Source organism: Poecilia reticulata, chromosome 7 (assembly GCF_904066995.2).
Source record: "Poecilia reticulata chromosome 7, P_reticulata-male-v2, whole genome shotgun sequence".
NCBI classification, from domain to species: domain Eukaryota; kingdom Metazoa; phylum Chordata; class Actinopteri; order Cyprinodontiformes; family Poeciliidae; genus Poecilia; species Poecilia reticulata.
Genome location: NC_088836.1, coordinates 11,884,076 through 11,901,315, shown reverse-complemented (window position 1 = coordinate 11,901,315; position 17,240 = coordinate 11,884,076). Strand labels below are relative to the sequence as shown.

General features: G+C 40.6%; 1 protein-coding gene across 8 annotated transcripts in view; it reads left to right on the top strand.

Moving 5' to 3' along the window:
• The window catches only part of prdm16 (PR domain containing 16), a 201,713-nt gene that overhangs the window by 159,300 nt on the left and 25,173 nt on the right, over positions 1 to 17,240 (top strand). For all 8 annotated transcript variants that reach the window (XM_008414753.3, XM_081608886.1, XM_008414761.3 and 5 more), the window contains exon 4: positions 15,759 to 15,899. In XM_008414753.3, coding sequence (XP_008412975.1) covers positions 15,759 to 15,899 — 141 coding nt within the window. The remainder of the gene's footprint in view (positions 1 to 15,758; positions 15,900 to 17,240) is intronic.

The following is a 17,240-nucleotide window of genomic DNA, read 5'->3' as shown; positions in this document are numbered from 1 at the left end:
TTATACTGTTAACATGCCTTGCAAAAAAAAGGGGGGGTGGCATTATTTAACTCTGGAAATATGACAATGTAAGTGTTTAGTCATCCAACCTTTCAACAAAAATGAGAATAACAGTAATACAGTGCGCTCTTTATTTTTATGTTTGTGTTCTTGTCCTCATGCCTGTGTCCAACTGCCTCGCCGTGTGAGGTATATCGTTGTGTTTGTTCCCATTGCTGATTGGCCAATTATGCCTGATTGTGCTCCTTTAGGGAAGCATTCTCCAAGAGTTGTTAGTGAATAGCCAAATTATGCCTTAGCTTTTAATGTGACCACAGGGAACCTAGGACCAATCCAAAAAAAAAAAAAAAGTTTTTCTTTGCTCTCTGCAAAGCTACGATAAAACTTCTAAAACAACATTACATTACTCTGTTGATCAAAGGATAGTTTGAAAGTCATTGTTTTGTACTGGGTTGACTTTATTAGTGACTTAGGCCCCCTTGGGCTGTTTGTGCATTAATGAGAAGTTTTCAGGTGGGATCAGAAGTTGGGTGGCTGCCCCGTTTTTGTCCCCCTTCATGACCCGAACATACCAAACCCAACTCCATGTGCTAAAGGTGACTTTGGTAGCTTGTGATATTTATTGCACCTGTGATGGAAACCCTATTAGGATCATGAATAATTTCTAAAAGTATTTTACTTGTGTATAGAAACCAAAACCTTGACACACGAAGTGGCAAAGTCAATGGGATAGTGATTGGCATTCATAGTTAGGATGTGTAATAAACAAAAAACGTAAAAAACTTTAGAAAAAAAAAAACTAGAAATATTTATTGTCACTAAATTGTTGGACTTTTATGAGTGGCATGTCCTATGGGAATAGAACAATGGAAAAGATATATAGTGAGTGGTTGGCTATGTACACTGAAGTTGGTGTTTGGACTTGTCATTGTAATGCTTTTATCTATTTTAATCTTTTTTTTTTCAAAATCTCTTTCTCTTTCTTACTGTTTATTCAATGTCACATGCTGTTTTTATTTTTTCTTTAGTTATGTAAAGCACCTCGAAATGCCTTGCTTCTGAAATGTGCTATACAAATAAAATTTGATTGATTGATTAAATTAAAGGGGCCCTTTTCTGTGTTCTTTAGGGAGACTGGGCTGCATATTACTAGTTCAAAATCTTAATTTTTTTGTTTAGCTGGAAATTAATTAAACACAGAAAAATACTTTTTGAGTCTATATCAGTAGGTCAACCCTGCACTGAATTATCACTGGTTGTAGTTGAGGTTTCTCCAAATAGATTGACGAAACTTTGATGGATAGGGCCAAAGAAGGACCCAGTAATTTCTTGCCAATGTGCCCAGCTGGGAATATGACAGGCGGGACACAAAAATCTCCAAAGCTCAGTGTTGGCAAACTGCAGCAAAGCAGAGCATTTTGGGCCATCATTCCCTCCACAATCATTCATGCTGTGGATGCTTTAATCGGGGAGCAAATAATTGGGCACTGCATGTTACAGATGCCACTCAATATGGCCTCAGAGTGGAGAAAAGGAGATGCTCGAACCAGTGATGGAGCACCGTGTGGAGTCACCCTCCAGTAATCCTCCGCACCCCTCGCTTTGAGCGCGGATGCGAGCTGGCGTGATTGATGACGCCACTAATGGAGTACGTAAACACAGGCAGCCTGGTTATCTCTTATCTGACAGAGAGGGGAAGGCCTGTGTCAACAGCTGCTCCTCTTTGCCATTCGTCTTCTTCCGTCACCTCATCTCCTCCTCTGTCTCATTTACGTCGCACGACACCAAGCCCCGCGTTTAATTACTCTCATCTGTGGTTGAGTCATTCTCGTTTGACAGGTCTATATCTTATTTGAGCAAAATCTTTATGCAGCGTATAAATTGTCATAAACACTAATAAGTGCTGTTTACAGAGAGCCCATGAGGTCCTTTTGTTGCTCCACATGGGCCTCATTTCATCCACATGCCTTAATCACCTAAATGTGCTTGCTGAGTTGTTACCTTCACCAAAGGAATCCCATATGCATTCATTTCTCCATACATTAAAAGCCAGATTGATAGCCATCAAGCAGGCCTTGGCCACTGACACTCATAACATTCAGTTTAACACAAACCAGATGGATGAGGACCTCTCCAGTGACACGCACACACACACACGCATACACACTCTTTCCCTATAGGTACCCCAACCATTTACCTCTTTCTCAGGACAGGGGATGAGCTTTCCTAATTAAACGTTAGACATATAGGCCCCTTGGTGGTAGAGGGAGAGTATTCAAGCAGGATCCATTACTGACACATTGGGGACCCAGAGAGCCAAAGTAAGGGCAAAGGTTCAGACGATGGGATGTAGGATGGATCCCAGCAGTGACCATCTGTACAGTGTCGTCTGTACAAATTAAGATTACAGAACAGAAAGCGGTAGTTATGGTTGTTGTGATGGCTGTAATCATAGTCTGACCAAAAAGCGGTAGCTGTGGGTGCTCCTCGCCGGCCGAGAGGTGCGAACTGTGATCTCTATGGCTGCATTGTGTTCACACTTGAACGGGAGCCAAAAAGCCTGTGAAGTATTTGAGCCAAGAGAGGTAGAGAGAAGTGTGGAAATGAAACAATGGTTTACACAACAGTGAAATAGGGCTTTTCCTCTTTTCTTCCCAGCAGGCCTTAAAAGAGAGAGCTTTACTGGCCCTCGTGTCCTGGCTAATCGCAGGCCGTGGTGGGGGAGAAGAAGAGGTGGAGTGCACATGCTCAGAAACACATGCAGCACGTTTAGCCATCATGCTAATTTTATACAGAGAACAGACGACAGACTTTTCTAAAAGTTTACATCCATTTCAGAATGAGCTGAAGCTCATCATATATGCAGTTAATTTATACCTAATCAAGCTGTCCCACACACATCTACCAGAGACAAATAAGTTATTTTCAATAAATATTTCTACACAGGAAAAAATATAGATTGCATTTTCTGTAAAATTAGTTAAATGGAAGGTTGTTATTAGTTCTTTTTTTGTTGTTTTGGTTTCTTGCATTTCATCTTGTTGACATAGAATTGATGAAAAATATTAACACATTTGGCTTCTACAACTTGTCAAAATAAACAGTCTCATATAAAATAAGAAGCCTTGTATCCTATAGAAATCACTCATTTCTATAGTATACAAGTGCAATGACAATGTAGGTGAAAGTAGGAGTCTCATCAGTAAATACAAGCCTTCAGTTTGAGTAAAACAACTCTATTTGTACATCTGTTTTTACCTTACAAAAAATATATTTTTTCTCAAATGTTGCAAGGAAGTAATTTAAATACTTATGGCTTTTACTTCAAATGTTATCTAAAAACTTCACTGTTCAGCAAACAAAATATGCAGAGTTATGCTCAAAAATACTGATACTGTTAACAGTTTAAGAGTTAAAATATATACATTTATCCAAAACGTTTGTTTAAAATAGTAGACGAACCAGACTTCTCCCAAAAGATGATGGAAAAACAATTTTTTAATTGCTCCGTTTTGTCTAGATTTTAGCAGAGAGAATGGCAAAAGTTATTTTTAAACTTCAGGATAAAACATCTTGTCAACTCTTTTCATGACAGCAGGGCAGCTTTTTGTATGTTTGAACCTGTATTTCGATGATTTATCTTTGCCAATAAACTTCAAGTATTTGATGTTGGAAGTCTTAAGCTTCAGTTCCCCCTGCAGATTCTCCAGCAGGAAAACATTAATATCACCTCCACCTGCAGGAAGCATGGTGATGTAGTGGAAAGCTCACTTAACCGAAACGGTATTCAGACAGAGTTTGAATAATATACAGGTAGCACCACTTTGGTGCCTTCATATCCTTTATGAAGGCACTGGCATTTATTTAGGGGCCTCTGAGTTTAGAGGTCTAATTAAAATTGCATGTCATATATTCCAGAACGTTTTGGGGCAGAATTTATTTACTACTTTCTTCCTTTGTTACTTTGCTAGAAATACTTTTTCTCATAATAAAGTGTTTTGTCTTGGGAGCTCGATCTACTCTGTGGGTATACCAATAAGTTTTGTACAGCTTACGAATATTTAGCAATAGCTCCAATATGAGATATAAAAATATCTTGTATCGTTTCCTTTCACTTTTTCTAACAATAACAGCTTCTTACCAAATGTTTGCTTTGTTTCCTACATGGCTTGCGACATTTATTTACCTGAAACATAGTAAACAGGGTGAATACAAACTTTCCAAACTTTAGTGTAAAGCGTTTTAAAAAAGTGGATAATTTTTCATTCACTTCACAATTATGTAGATTTTTTGTTGGTCTGTCACAAAAAGGCTTAACAAAATATCATCACAAAATGTGAAAACAATTATAAGGTATGAACAATTTTTCAATAACAGTTTTACAATAACAAAAAGTTTCAAGTAAGAAAGGCTTTAAAACAAAAATGTTTCTCTTTTTCTGTCGCTATACGTCGCTATACATGTCGCAACTCTTTGAATACTAAGAGTTGCACTATCATTAAATAACGAGACATTTGACTTTTTAAAGTCATTTCATTCAGAGGTAAATCTTTTAATCTCGGGTCATCAGTAACTGCTGGCCATATGCCATGGCAGAGCAAGAAGAGGAGATGGAGGGAGAGAGAGAGACAGAGAGAGAAAGAGGAAAAAGCGGAGTCTGGTTTTTATAATGAAACCTTCTGCTCAGATGGTTCCAATAAGCCTCCCAGCCTGCAGCCATGCAGGGGCTCTGCCACATGCTGTCCTGCCCAACCACACTACAATCCCTTTTCTTGGCACCAAATTCAACCACTTAGCATTTCTTGTTCATTCTACGTCTCGAATTTAAGTCCCCTGCAGAAACTTGGGAGGACTACAGGTGATCAGAACCGAGATAAGAGCTACGAAGACGAGAGGAGGAATGTGTGTAGCTGTCGTTTTCTGACCGCCTCGGCTTTGAGTGGCACGTTCTGCACATCGCAGAGTTCATGTGTTTGATCTCGTTTCAGCAACTTCTTATTGCTAAGTATAAAATCTAAGGAGGATCACTGAAGGTTGATGCGACATCTTCTGTTTTATGCCGACGCACATCTCCGAGATTCAAAATGGATCTTTTGGAATTTATGTTAAGCATGGTGAATTTGGATCATATGACCATAAATAGATTTACTTCTCCTACCTTCTGCCACTTTTCATTCTGCCCTAAACAGCAAAATGAGGATGTTTTCATTTGCGGCACTCCGTTAAAAGCTCCCAACATAACATTGTTTTTCACATCTCCTCGTTCTGTGGCCAGCTTCAGAAGCTCTCCTACACTTGAATATTAATAAATAATTGTCAGAGTTGCATTCTTTTGCAACGTTGTCCCGAGCAGCACTTCTACTTCTCTGTTTGTTTTTGCACAGTTCCAGGAATTGTCCCTCTCTGTGTCTCCCTTCTCATGTCAGTCGAGCAGAGTGGAGGTCAAGTTGTGTCGGCGTTGAATGTGTGCTTCCTCGCCTCATTATTATTTGTCATTACTCATGGACTGGATTCGTGCAACTTGAGTGATTTAGCCCCTTTGCCTGAGCGCAGGAAATGTTGCTTTGTGTTTTCAGCGCCGTGCAAGAGCCAGAGAGGAACATTGCGATGAGCGCTGCGTTTTTATAGGCTCAACTTTAAAGAAACGTGTTTTGCTGTTCTCGTTTTGTGGTGTTGGATGAATAGTTTCATTTTTGTTTAATTTGAAACTACGCTTGAATAAAGCTTCTTAAACTTGTAAAATTCTATCAGCATGCCTGTAGTTTCATTAGATGAGACAACATAAATCTATGTAACCATGTGTTTATTTAGGCAAATGTAACACGGTTCGCATTTGTTGACTTCACTGCTAAATATGTGTTAAAGGTCTTGAAATAATAAATGTTTTATTATAGTAAGCAGTCATTTAGCAAGTTTACTGGTGACATTAAATATAAACACAAATCAACACAATAATGGTCAATGGTAGTCAATGGATCTGGTGGCATCATTTCTTCTTTACCAAAGTCTCCATTACAGCTATGTACATTATCATTTATGACATCATCTATGGATTTAAATAAACTTCTAGGACAGCCAATAACTTTGTTCCTTGTAAAAATGTTGGTAACATTAAAAGAACTTAAGGAATAGAGTTTATTTTGTCACCACTTAGAGTGTTGAGCATGGTAACAATTAAAGACTTTTTTTTTTTTTGCAGTTTAAATTTCTCAGTTATAACTTTGATTTTCAGAAAAAAGGCCTTCATTCAAGTCAGAAGTAGGGCCTTATTTTGGCTTTGAGTGACTTTTTTTGTCACACTTATAAATCTGGTTGTTCCACTTCAAACACTGCGGTTAGAGTGTGTATGTGACCCTGATGTACAGTTCATATTTCCCCATTTACACTGCACCTGTTTCAGTATAATGAGCCAATATATCTGCTCACTAATTGCCTTGAATACATATCATAAAAACCTGCCTGTAAAAGCAGGAGGAATGGTAAAACAGATATAGGCCATGGCGGCATCTATATGTACATATATGTATATATATATTTTTTTTAATTAAAAGTATCACACATAATAAGCAGAAGGCACATACATACACTTCAAGTATCGTTCGTGTGCTTGCTGTCACAGAATAAAATAAATTTCCTCTAAAAAAAGCATACACACACACACACGCAAACACTCCTGCACACACTTGTCCAGCCTTTTAACAGGAGGCTGTAAATAACACAAAGCCATTTCATTAACGAGGTCCAGCCTAAAAACTCTCCGACTCTCCTCCCTTAAAGCCCACACACTTCCTGTTGTAAGTTACCCCAACCTGGCAACTCTGCACATGGCAACCTGCTCTTTCAGACGATCTTCAGGTGGATGCAGAAGCACGACGCTAAAACTAACCCGCATCGGCTGCAGGTTAATTTGCTTTTGTATTACATAAAAAGATCGCTCGATTTCTTTTAAAAGATGATATTTCATAGCTGGCTATATCAAGCAAAACTTAAAAACTCCTAATGAAACTTTTACTGACGGTGGCGTGGTGTGTTTGACAAGCCTGTTTTCAGTGCACTCACCAGAGATGGTAGCTGTGCCACTCTCATCTAATATGAGTTAAAGGAGTTGTGTCATTAGTGAGCGAGGCCGCATTCTGACACTCTCGGTTCAGTGTGTAGACACACGTTTGCAAGCACATTCACACTCATGCAACAACCCAGATGGCTTTTACAAGGCCCTCCCCGGCCCGCCCGCCCGCCTCCCTGCCTGGGTTTTAATTATGTCGAAGGCTGCCCTGGTCTGATAAAATGGGTCACGTTTAACACGCCTTCACTCACCTTCACCCTCACGCCGCATACCCTCTCAGTCACCTTGCGTGCATCTACTTTATCTGCTTGACAATGGAAAAGGAAGACACGGAGCTTTCGTCGCAGTATTTCACAGAGACAAACGGTAAACGGGTTATATATTTTAACCTAATCACCGTTGCCCCTGTGATGTGTGTGTTTGAGCTGTGCTGGTGTGTGTGTGTGTGCGACTGTGTGTGGATTTACAGCCTGCTTCCTTTTTAGCTGTCATTAGACTGCCAGACATGGCTACACAGGTGTACTGTTACCAGCATTAGTAATAGGCTTTATACTCACACACACACACGCACGCGCACACACACACACACACATATTCCGATCCACTTTATTTTTAAAGGTCCAATCGTTCCTCGCAGCGTGACTCCTCCTGATGAAACACTTTAACTCAGCTGCTCATTCTCTTTATTTGGACTCAATGTGTTTTCACTGATTTCAGAGTAAGGCCAAGGATCCAGCTAAACAACAATATTTGAATGTTAAAGTGCGTAAATAAACATGTATGAAAGATGAAACCCGGTACAGGTGTGAAGGCAGCAGAGGTGTGCCAGTCAGTTTTGAGCTACAATTTCCGATCTACAGTTTTTGTAGAGCTTTGACCATCCTTTCTTGTTGCGTCCAGTTTCTCTTTTAGCAACTACAATGAAAGAAGGTATATGGTTGTACATGAAGCATTTTTTTTTTGTTAAATGATAAAACAGAGTTGGCTGTGAGGTTGTAATTTTTTAGCAATTTCTCCCTTCGGTGTTATCTTAAAGGCTTAATCACAGTTTATATATCTATTTGTTTTTAGAGTTCACTGGAATAAATATGACCTATAATTTACAACCGATATTACCAGTTTTGTCTGCGTCACACCATAAAAGATGCTTTATCATCCTGTTTTATAAGCTCATATTTATCACCTGTTATTAGTCATTTATACATGCCTGTACAATCAGTTTCGTTCACAAGTATTAACATTGAACACGTAGTTTCAAAAGCTTCCAAAAATTGCATCAGGATGAATTCACAAAAGTCCTTATTTAAATAAATTTGTGTGAAAAAAAATGTTTCTTCCGATTGTCATTTCTGAGCAGAAGAAAATAAAAACACATCAAGTGATTTCAGTGAAGGTCAAGTTCACCATCTTCCACCATCTGATATCACTTCCTGTAATAGAAGCATAAATATTTTAAAGGGAGATTAAATGTATGCAATTGTAAACCTTTTCACGTGACAATTTCTTTGTACAACCCTGGAAATTTTATGCATCTTTTATTTCAATATATGTTTTTTTTTAAATCTTGGAATTAATCATTAAAGGGATGCATCATTTCGTTGTTTTTGTTTTTTTCTACAAATTGAAATGCTTCTTATTTATTTTGAAAAGCTGTTTAGAGACAGTTCCTGCTGTTTTACCTAAAGTTTTGAGGAATACCCCATCAGGTCAGGACCTCATGTTGTCCAGACTGCAACCTGATGAGCGTGTTTGTGAACTGATGCTCCTCGTTCAACATGCCAAGTGAATCCGGTGCAGAAATAAAGCAAATTGCTGATGCAAAACATTTAACCATTTTCTTCAGGCATTTTCCCCTTAGCACACTTTTTTTCCCCATCATTCTCTTTTACATCATCCAGTCATAATTTACATCCTTTCCATGTCACCTTTAATCAGAGCTACAGTCCACTAAAGTTATTAAAATAAGAATAATCTCCTTTATGCCGCCTTCCCCTCCAGTTTCTGTGGGACAAACTTTAATGGCAGGACCCCTTGTGAGCCCGTCCACCTCTCACCTCCACACACGCACACGCGCACACAAACGCACGCACATACACAAATGAGTGCAAAGACACACTCATTTAGACTGCTGAGTGATATGGTGGGGCTATGGTCTTCTCTGCAGGACCCCATCCATCACACACACATACACACACTCATCCGAATGAGGACTTACAAACACACTGGAGTGTTTTCATGATCTGCACTCTATCAGTCTCTTTATTAGTCTGCCTGTGGGTGTGTATGCATGCGTGCGTGCGTGCGTGTGTGTGTGTGTGTGTGTGTGTGTGTGCACGCGTGTGAGCATGTTAAAGGGGCCTCCCAACTGGAAACAGAGCCATTTCCAGAAAGGATACAAACTCCAACACACACCTCTTTATTTCCTTTCAGTCGCGCTGCACCTTAATTTGCAACACTTCTAACAACCAACTCTGCAGCCCGCTTCACAGCCACTCAATCTGTCACTGTCGCTGCCGCGTTTCCATGTCTGTCTTTTTGGGCCGAGGTAGAACACAGTGTACGAGTGTGTGTGTGCGTGTGTATGTGTGAGTGCATGCCATTCTCCAACAGCCACTCTCATATATTCTCTACACAGCCACACCGGCCTTGTGTTTATGTATATTTACAGTATAAGTCTGCAGCTGCAGAGAGCAAGGGAAGTTTCATTTCCCACCTCTGAGGAGTTCTCATGCCAGGCTGCCCCCTGGCTCCCTTAAAAGGAAATGCATCCCGTCCTGCAACCGCCAGTTTTATTGTTTTTTTCTCTCTCTCTTTTTTGGGGGTTTACTTTGCAAATGTGCTGAAGCTAGAATAAAAAAAAAAAAATCAAAAAGTCTTGGTATAAAAAAATAAACATTTCTCCATTGTTCTCTTCCATCTCCAAATAACATATTTTATTAGTCTGCTGCTTCCCCAGGATACGTTCAGGTAAACCGGGGCAGAATAAGTTTTCCCTCTGCATGTTTTCTTAGCTCTATTTCCTGTTTTTCACTAGAAGAAAATGCTTCTTTTTTCACATTCTCCATGATATTTCCTGTTAAAAAGCATATTTTCTCTTTGTTTCACTCTACGATACTCAAAGCAGTCCCTTCTTAAAATGACAAAACCTGCTTTGCTCTCTACCCCACATGTATACAAATGAATGCAAACTAGGGTGTGTTCACACATTGAAAAACTGAGGCTTGTACAACAAAAGCGCCACGATCACACCTTATAAAAATATTCCCTCACACACACAATAACCTGGCAGTTACGTCTCAGATGCTATAAGTCTGCTCCTATCTTCATCTCCCATCAAAATCACAATCACCGCGACGCTCCGAGCAGCCATTTCCATTTTCTGCCCTCCGTCAAAGGGAAAATAATATGTACCTTGTCACCAATGTCTACCCGTACAGGCAACTTCGCTCTACTAATTCAGCCCAGCGCTCCACAGACATCCGTCAGATATAACTGGCGGAGGAGAGGGCATGCCGAGACAGCCATTAAAGGTTCCTAGCTGTCAAAGGTTCCCCTTTGTGTTGTGAGGGGCGATATAAGTGTCGTGCTCTTATCAGGGCTTCCTGTGGAGTTTGCTCTGCATCCTGTCCACTTAGAGCCGCTCCTCTTTCAGAGAAATCTTATTGTGTCTTTGTGCGAGTGTATGTGTGTGTGCGTGTGTGTGGTTGTGTGTGCGCAATGGTACGTCTCTGAGGGTGTGCGTGTGTGTAATGTCAAGTGAGTCATATTTTTTGACTGTGTTTAATCAAGCCAAACTACAGATCAAGTTTTGAAATAGAAAAGGAGGATGGTAAATAAACTTCTTCATTTCATTGACTCTCATCCATTTTTCTTGTCTTTTGTTTTCTCGTTTGTGACACAACGACGACGCTTGCGAGTCTGCTTGGTGAAAATCGGGGAGACGAGCTCATTTAAAAAGAGAAAATATGATTTGAAATATGCAACTTCTGTTTACCTTCCTGTCCCACAGTGCGTCTGAATAAAACCCTCCATAATCGCTTGAGCACTGCTGTGTCTTGACCTTTCAAAGTTGTTTGTGGGTTTAGATCTAAGTAATTAACTTTGACTGATGTGAGCTGTTGATCCCAGTGATTGTCACGTTGATTATGTTTTAAATTTAGTGGGAAGGCAAGAATGACAGAGCTTGGCAAACTGATGCTTAAAAATAAGATCTAAATGAATGTTTAACCTCAGTGTGCAGAACAAGAATGAGGAAATCGACTCCTTTGGGGGGAATAAAAGAAGAGAATTTTAGCAAGCTGAAGACAGAAATGGCTTTAATATTACAGCCTGCTCCAAAAGGATTCATGCTGCTTCTACTTTCTGTTGAATTTGGTCATGTAATAACAAGAACATTTGACAAATTAAAGTATAATGAACAACAAGTATCCGAAAAAGCGTCCAGTCAATGTCTTTCTTTCCTTGCGGGGTCACAGGGGATCTGGTGACCATCTCCACTGGTTATCCATCCATCCATCCATCCATCCATCCATCCATCCATCCATCCATCTTCTTTACAGTCTTATCCCTTAGTGGGGTGAGGAGGGTTGCTGGTGCCCATCTCCAGCTAACGTTCCAGGCGAGAGGCGGGGTTCACCCTGGACAGGTCACCAGTCTGTTGCAGCTCCACTGGTTATTGAAGCTATATTCAATGCTACCTGCATCAAGCTGTCTTTACGTTAACACCCCTTAATAAACTTTAGTGCAATCAGTTGCCTTCAGATGTTCTCTAGTTATTTAATAGGCTCCACCTGAGGCAGTGTTAGTATTAGCACTGCCTCAGGTTTGTGGTGGCAGTGTTAATACCTCTACCTATTTGTGGAGGCCGAGAGAACATTAGTGAACATACAGCAAAACAAAGGGTGAGGAACACCTGACAGGTCAGGGATACGGTTGTGGAGAGTTTTAGAACAGGATTAAATTATCTGTTTATTTTGGAAAGAACTGTTGAATCGGTCATCTGAACATTAAGAGAGAATAGCATGCTTCCAAGCATACGAAGACAAGTGGGGTAAGATAACTCTGGTGAGAAAAAGGAAATTGCGTAGGAAAAAAAACAAGTCCCGCTCAAAGTTAAAGTTCACACCAACACCCAAAGAGGAATATGTGGAAAGATGCACATCCGATTTGGATGGATCAGTCAGATCCATCCAAATCTGACTGAGCTGGAGCTATTTGCAAAGACGTATTGGCAATATTTGATCTGGTTGCGCAAAGTTGATACAGACATTCCTCAAAGACTTGCCGCCACAATTGCAGCAAAAGATGGATCTAAAAAAAACTGACTCAGGAAGGCTGAGTACAAATGCAACCCACACGTCACGTCTGGTGTTGCTATGGCATAAAATCCTCCCAAAATATATCCAAGCTTAAAGCTGCAACGGGACAAAAATATGAACTTGATGGTGAGTTCTTTTACTAACAGGATATTTCAGTTTCAGGTTTTATTTCCAGTCTGTAAAGTTTGAGCGGCTGGGGGGGGGTGTAAAATTCAGGGTAGCTAAGTTTACTTTTGTTAAAAACCCTTTTACACATGGAGAGCTGATGATTTCCAGCCGGGTTCTCCTCCTTCTCCTGCTCCATGTGACATGTGTAGACGGAGGGAGGTGGAGTGAATGAAAAAAAAAAGGTAAAGGTAAATAAACAAACAATCAGCCACAAGCTTGTTCTGGCTCTCCTTCTCTGTTGCCCCTCATTTAAGGCCTTATAAATCAGGTTTCCAACCAGAGACAGGGTGTTAGTGGGCCTCCGAGACAACACACACACACACACACACGCAGAGTAAGACACACGTGTGCCAACCAAGATACAAAAAAAAAAAAAAAGAAAGCACACAACCAAGCACCGGTCTGCTGCTCATTAAGTTCATGTTAAGAAACATCGGACAAGAGCTTTGCTGGTAGGAGGAGGTAAAATAAGAGTGTGTGGAAAATCCAAAGCTAGTATGTTGGCTTAACTACATAAAAGTGTGTGCACCCAGTCTCCATCTGGAGCTTAGCTTCATTTTTAACATATGTTAATAAAATATCTATAATACCTGTTGTAGCTCCCCAGTAACGATATGACAAGTGCACTCTGACTCCACCAGCTGCAGAGAGGATATTAGGCTAAGGAGTGGGTGAGCATGTGTGTGTTGAGAGGGTCTGCCTGGTTAGTTTTCAGAGTCTGTTTTAGCACATAAAAAAAAGGTCTGGACTTTATCAGGCTGGGTTGTAAAATTGGGAGCAGAATGGACAGTGGGCAGAGGTGTGAGGGATGTGGGGCTACACCCCGTTATAAGCCTTTAAACATATCTAAATGGATTCAGGGAAAACACAAAGGAAGGAGCCAATTTGCCTACAGGTTTGGTTTGAAGATCAGCAAATGGATGTGCACAAGCAGAATCTGACCTTTTTTTCCCACTTTGGTTGGGGTTTTTCATCACTTGTTGAAGGGTTGAACAATTATTTTTACCCAAAGTTCCAGGAGACATTGTTATTCTAAAAAAAACGCCCCGCTAACAAGGCGGGTAAGCTCACACCTCGGCTCAAAAGAGGCACAACGCTGTTATTACTTCAACCATGCGTGCCTGCCTTCGCCCCAAACTGTTGCCGCTCTTATGCAAGCCACGCTTCCACACCTTGATCCAGACCCAGAACATATTTACTCACTAAACTTGGCACCTGTACCCACCCACAAAAAAAAAAAAAAAAAAAAAGCACCTTCTGCACATGCTAACTCAAAAAGCAAGAACGCGGTCATTCACACTTTACGAGCGGTTGAAAATAAACAAAACGTGACCGTGCCTTCGCCAAGCCGGAGAAGTTCACAAACTTTGCACGTCTAAAAATGTCAGCTGGCTCGTTGGTTCTTCTCCATCGCACCTCGACTTCCTTACGCAGACATTTGACTGTGATTAGGAGTGCAGAGAGTCAAGCCAAAGGTCAGCGCTGCATTCAGACGAGGTTGATTGGTTGTTGTAATTAGAGGAGTTTTGCTCTGTCTCAGGCCAGTTCTCCCCCAGAGGATTCACGCTGGCTCCCCGGTATCAGTATCAGCAGCAGTAGCGGAGCGAAATCAGAGCCCAAATTGCTGAAGACTCAGATCCCAAGGTGGTTTAGCTCACTCCAAACTCGCCGCTATCTCCCTCTGATAAATGCGCTATACCTTTGGCATTCTGTGTTGTCAAGTTGCAAAAAGTTCCAAATTACTCTTTTGTAAATTTATCACTCAGAATATTAGTCAGAGATGTTGCAGGTTGAGAACAAGGTTGTACTTATCTGTACGCTTCTCAGCTAACAATAAGGCCTTCTTCTATTCTTCTGCTCTTCCTCCTTCGCCGCAACCTTACGTCCGCCTCCATTCTCTATGAAAGCGGGTAACTTGAAACCCGTTCTCTGAGTCTCTGGGGGCTACAGGGGTTACAAAGGGTGATCAATACATGCCAGAGAAAGTCATTAGACAAGTGAAAGAAGCCCCAGTTTGTATACTCCCTCCTCCTTATCGTCTTTCCTTCCCTTGTTAGGACCAGCAACGTTAGCTGGCCTTAACACCCATTGACATGTTGGCTCTCTGCAACTTAAATGTTCAACTGCCATCTTAATCTCCACACTGTGGTTTTGGAAGGATTATTCTTTTTAGCTCAAAAACAAAATTAAGTTTTCTTAAAAACTATTGCACATCTGACTTTTTTCCCTCCCCAATGCTGGAAGAACAAATGCGATATGATAATAATGCTCCAAAAAGACCTAGCTATGCATTTGACATGCAATTCGATCCCCAGATAAGGCAGGCTGCTTGGGATTTTTTATTTTTATTTATTTTTTTAATATGTTCAAAAATTCTACCACATTAGCACAACAGCTCTCACAAGTCATATGTAGCACAGATGTGTGCCACTGCTATACAGAATCACAAGAATCTACTAGAATCAGCATATTATTTTACTGCAATATTGCACAACTTACCCTATAATATCGTGATTTGATCTCATTCTATGCTACGCTGTTTGCACATGTAAGGATTCACTCATCTCAGCGCGTATGATGCCTAAAACTGAAAGTGAAAGTAACTGCTTGACCAAATCTCTGAGTAATTTGACACATAATTACTTGACTGTTTGGGGACACACAAAGTACATTATAATTTCATTCCTAGACAGTGTGCTGATCTCGTGTATATATATATATATATATATATATATATATATATATATATATATATATATTAAAACAAAATAGTCACATCACAGCAAAGTAATGCACCCCATCCTGGTGGTTCACTGTGAGTTTCTCACTCTTGATCCCAATAGACCTGAGCTATTCAGAATGAAGGTGAAGCAGATGATCTCATGAATCAAGGAATAAAAACTCCTCTTATTTCCCTGTGTTTAAACCTGTGTAGTAGAATTAGCTTTTAAATACGTCAGACTGATACACAACTTTCTTGCAGGATAATGCTTGTTGTATTGTTGCAATTATTTTATCACTTTTTTAGCAATTTTGTGTCTCTATGTGGTGGCTTATCAATTTTAATCCATTTTACACCAATCTGTTGTATGATCCTAGACCAAACCAAAACAATCCTGTTTTGATGTAAAATCCGGTTTCAGTTAAAATCGTCAGGTAAATTCTTAGCGCTTTCTGTAATGGTCTGAACTTGTACTCTTTAACAGGTGGTGGACGACATGGGCAATGTCAAGTTTGCGTTGGACACTGGCCCAGACGCGACCAGCAACAGCTGGCTCAAGTACGTCCGCTCAGCGCCGTCGTTTGAGGAGCAGAACCTCACCGCCTGTCACCTCACAGGAGACCAGGTAAGTCGCATTCCAGAGTTGTTCTGCTTGAATCTCTGTTCGTCTTCATGTAAAAAACAAAAAACAGACAAAAAAAAAAACATTTCACTGGAAAGCAGCGAGTAGGGGGGGGGAGAAGCAGTTAAAGCTTTCAGTCCATTAATTGTGGGGTTGATGTGTGTGAGTGAGCACACTCGTGTGTGTGTGCTGTAATGACCACAGATTGCTTTGTTAGTCTAAAGCTGGGCCAGTTGCCAAAGCTGTGAAGAAATTACCCGACTGAAGAGGCTAAGGAATATTAAGACACTCCTGATTTCCATGATAACCATTATTCAAGGCGTGCTCTTTCTTTATGAGGAGTTTCTGTTTAAAGAAACTTGGCCAAGGCACAGTGGATGTTTTTGGATAGATGCCCAGCCATTGCCCATAAAACTCCAACTGCTTAACTAGGCACTAACAATAACCCCATGCAATGTGTGGATCGCAACTTACTGCTGCAATGGATTAGCATATCTGTGCTGACACACTGACGGTATTACTCTGCCTTTGCTCTGCGTCTGCCTTTTCGGGTCAATTTCCATTTTCACTTGAACACACCATTAGTGGCTTATGTTAAATGGGATTGAGGAATCTTACTTTGAAGCTTGTGTGAGTAAGGCAAAAAAAAGTAATTATATATATATATATATATATATATATATATATATATATATATATATATATATATATATATATGACAACAGAGTGGAAAATAATAAGTGACAACCGCATGACAGTAGCCAAATGAATCCATATGACTTGGCTTTGTGTTCCTTCATTCCTGTCACTCCACTCTTATTTGTTTTCTAATCCCTGCCTACATGGCTCACTCCCCTTCCTGTCGCAGCCTCTCGTCGCCTGCTACTTGTTGACTTCCCTCCGTCTTCATGTCTTGATCTGCCGCTTGTCACTGTGACACACCGGGGGGAACAGGCCAGAGCTTCCACTAAGGCCTTAGACACTAAAGTCTGACCAGTGAAGAAAAGAGACCACGCAAAAGAGACCGGGAGGGGGGGGGCGGAACGCAATCTTGGGGCCTCCCAAGATTGACAAGCACCAATAGGCTGGCAACACCAACCCGCCTAATCCTTTAAAGATTTTCACATCGGTGCCCCCTGTTACTGCCACGTAATGTCAAAGAAAGAATCAGGGCACCGGAGAAAATTGTGGAGAATTATTGGCGAAAGAAAGGGGCCCACGTGCTCCATTGCTTTTTGATGTGTTTTGCACTTGTTTGTTCTTATCGAAAAGGCTTTGCTTTTGTTTGCCTGACCAGTTGCTTGGGATAGAGGCTTGCTGGTATGACCCTATAATTTATTTACA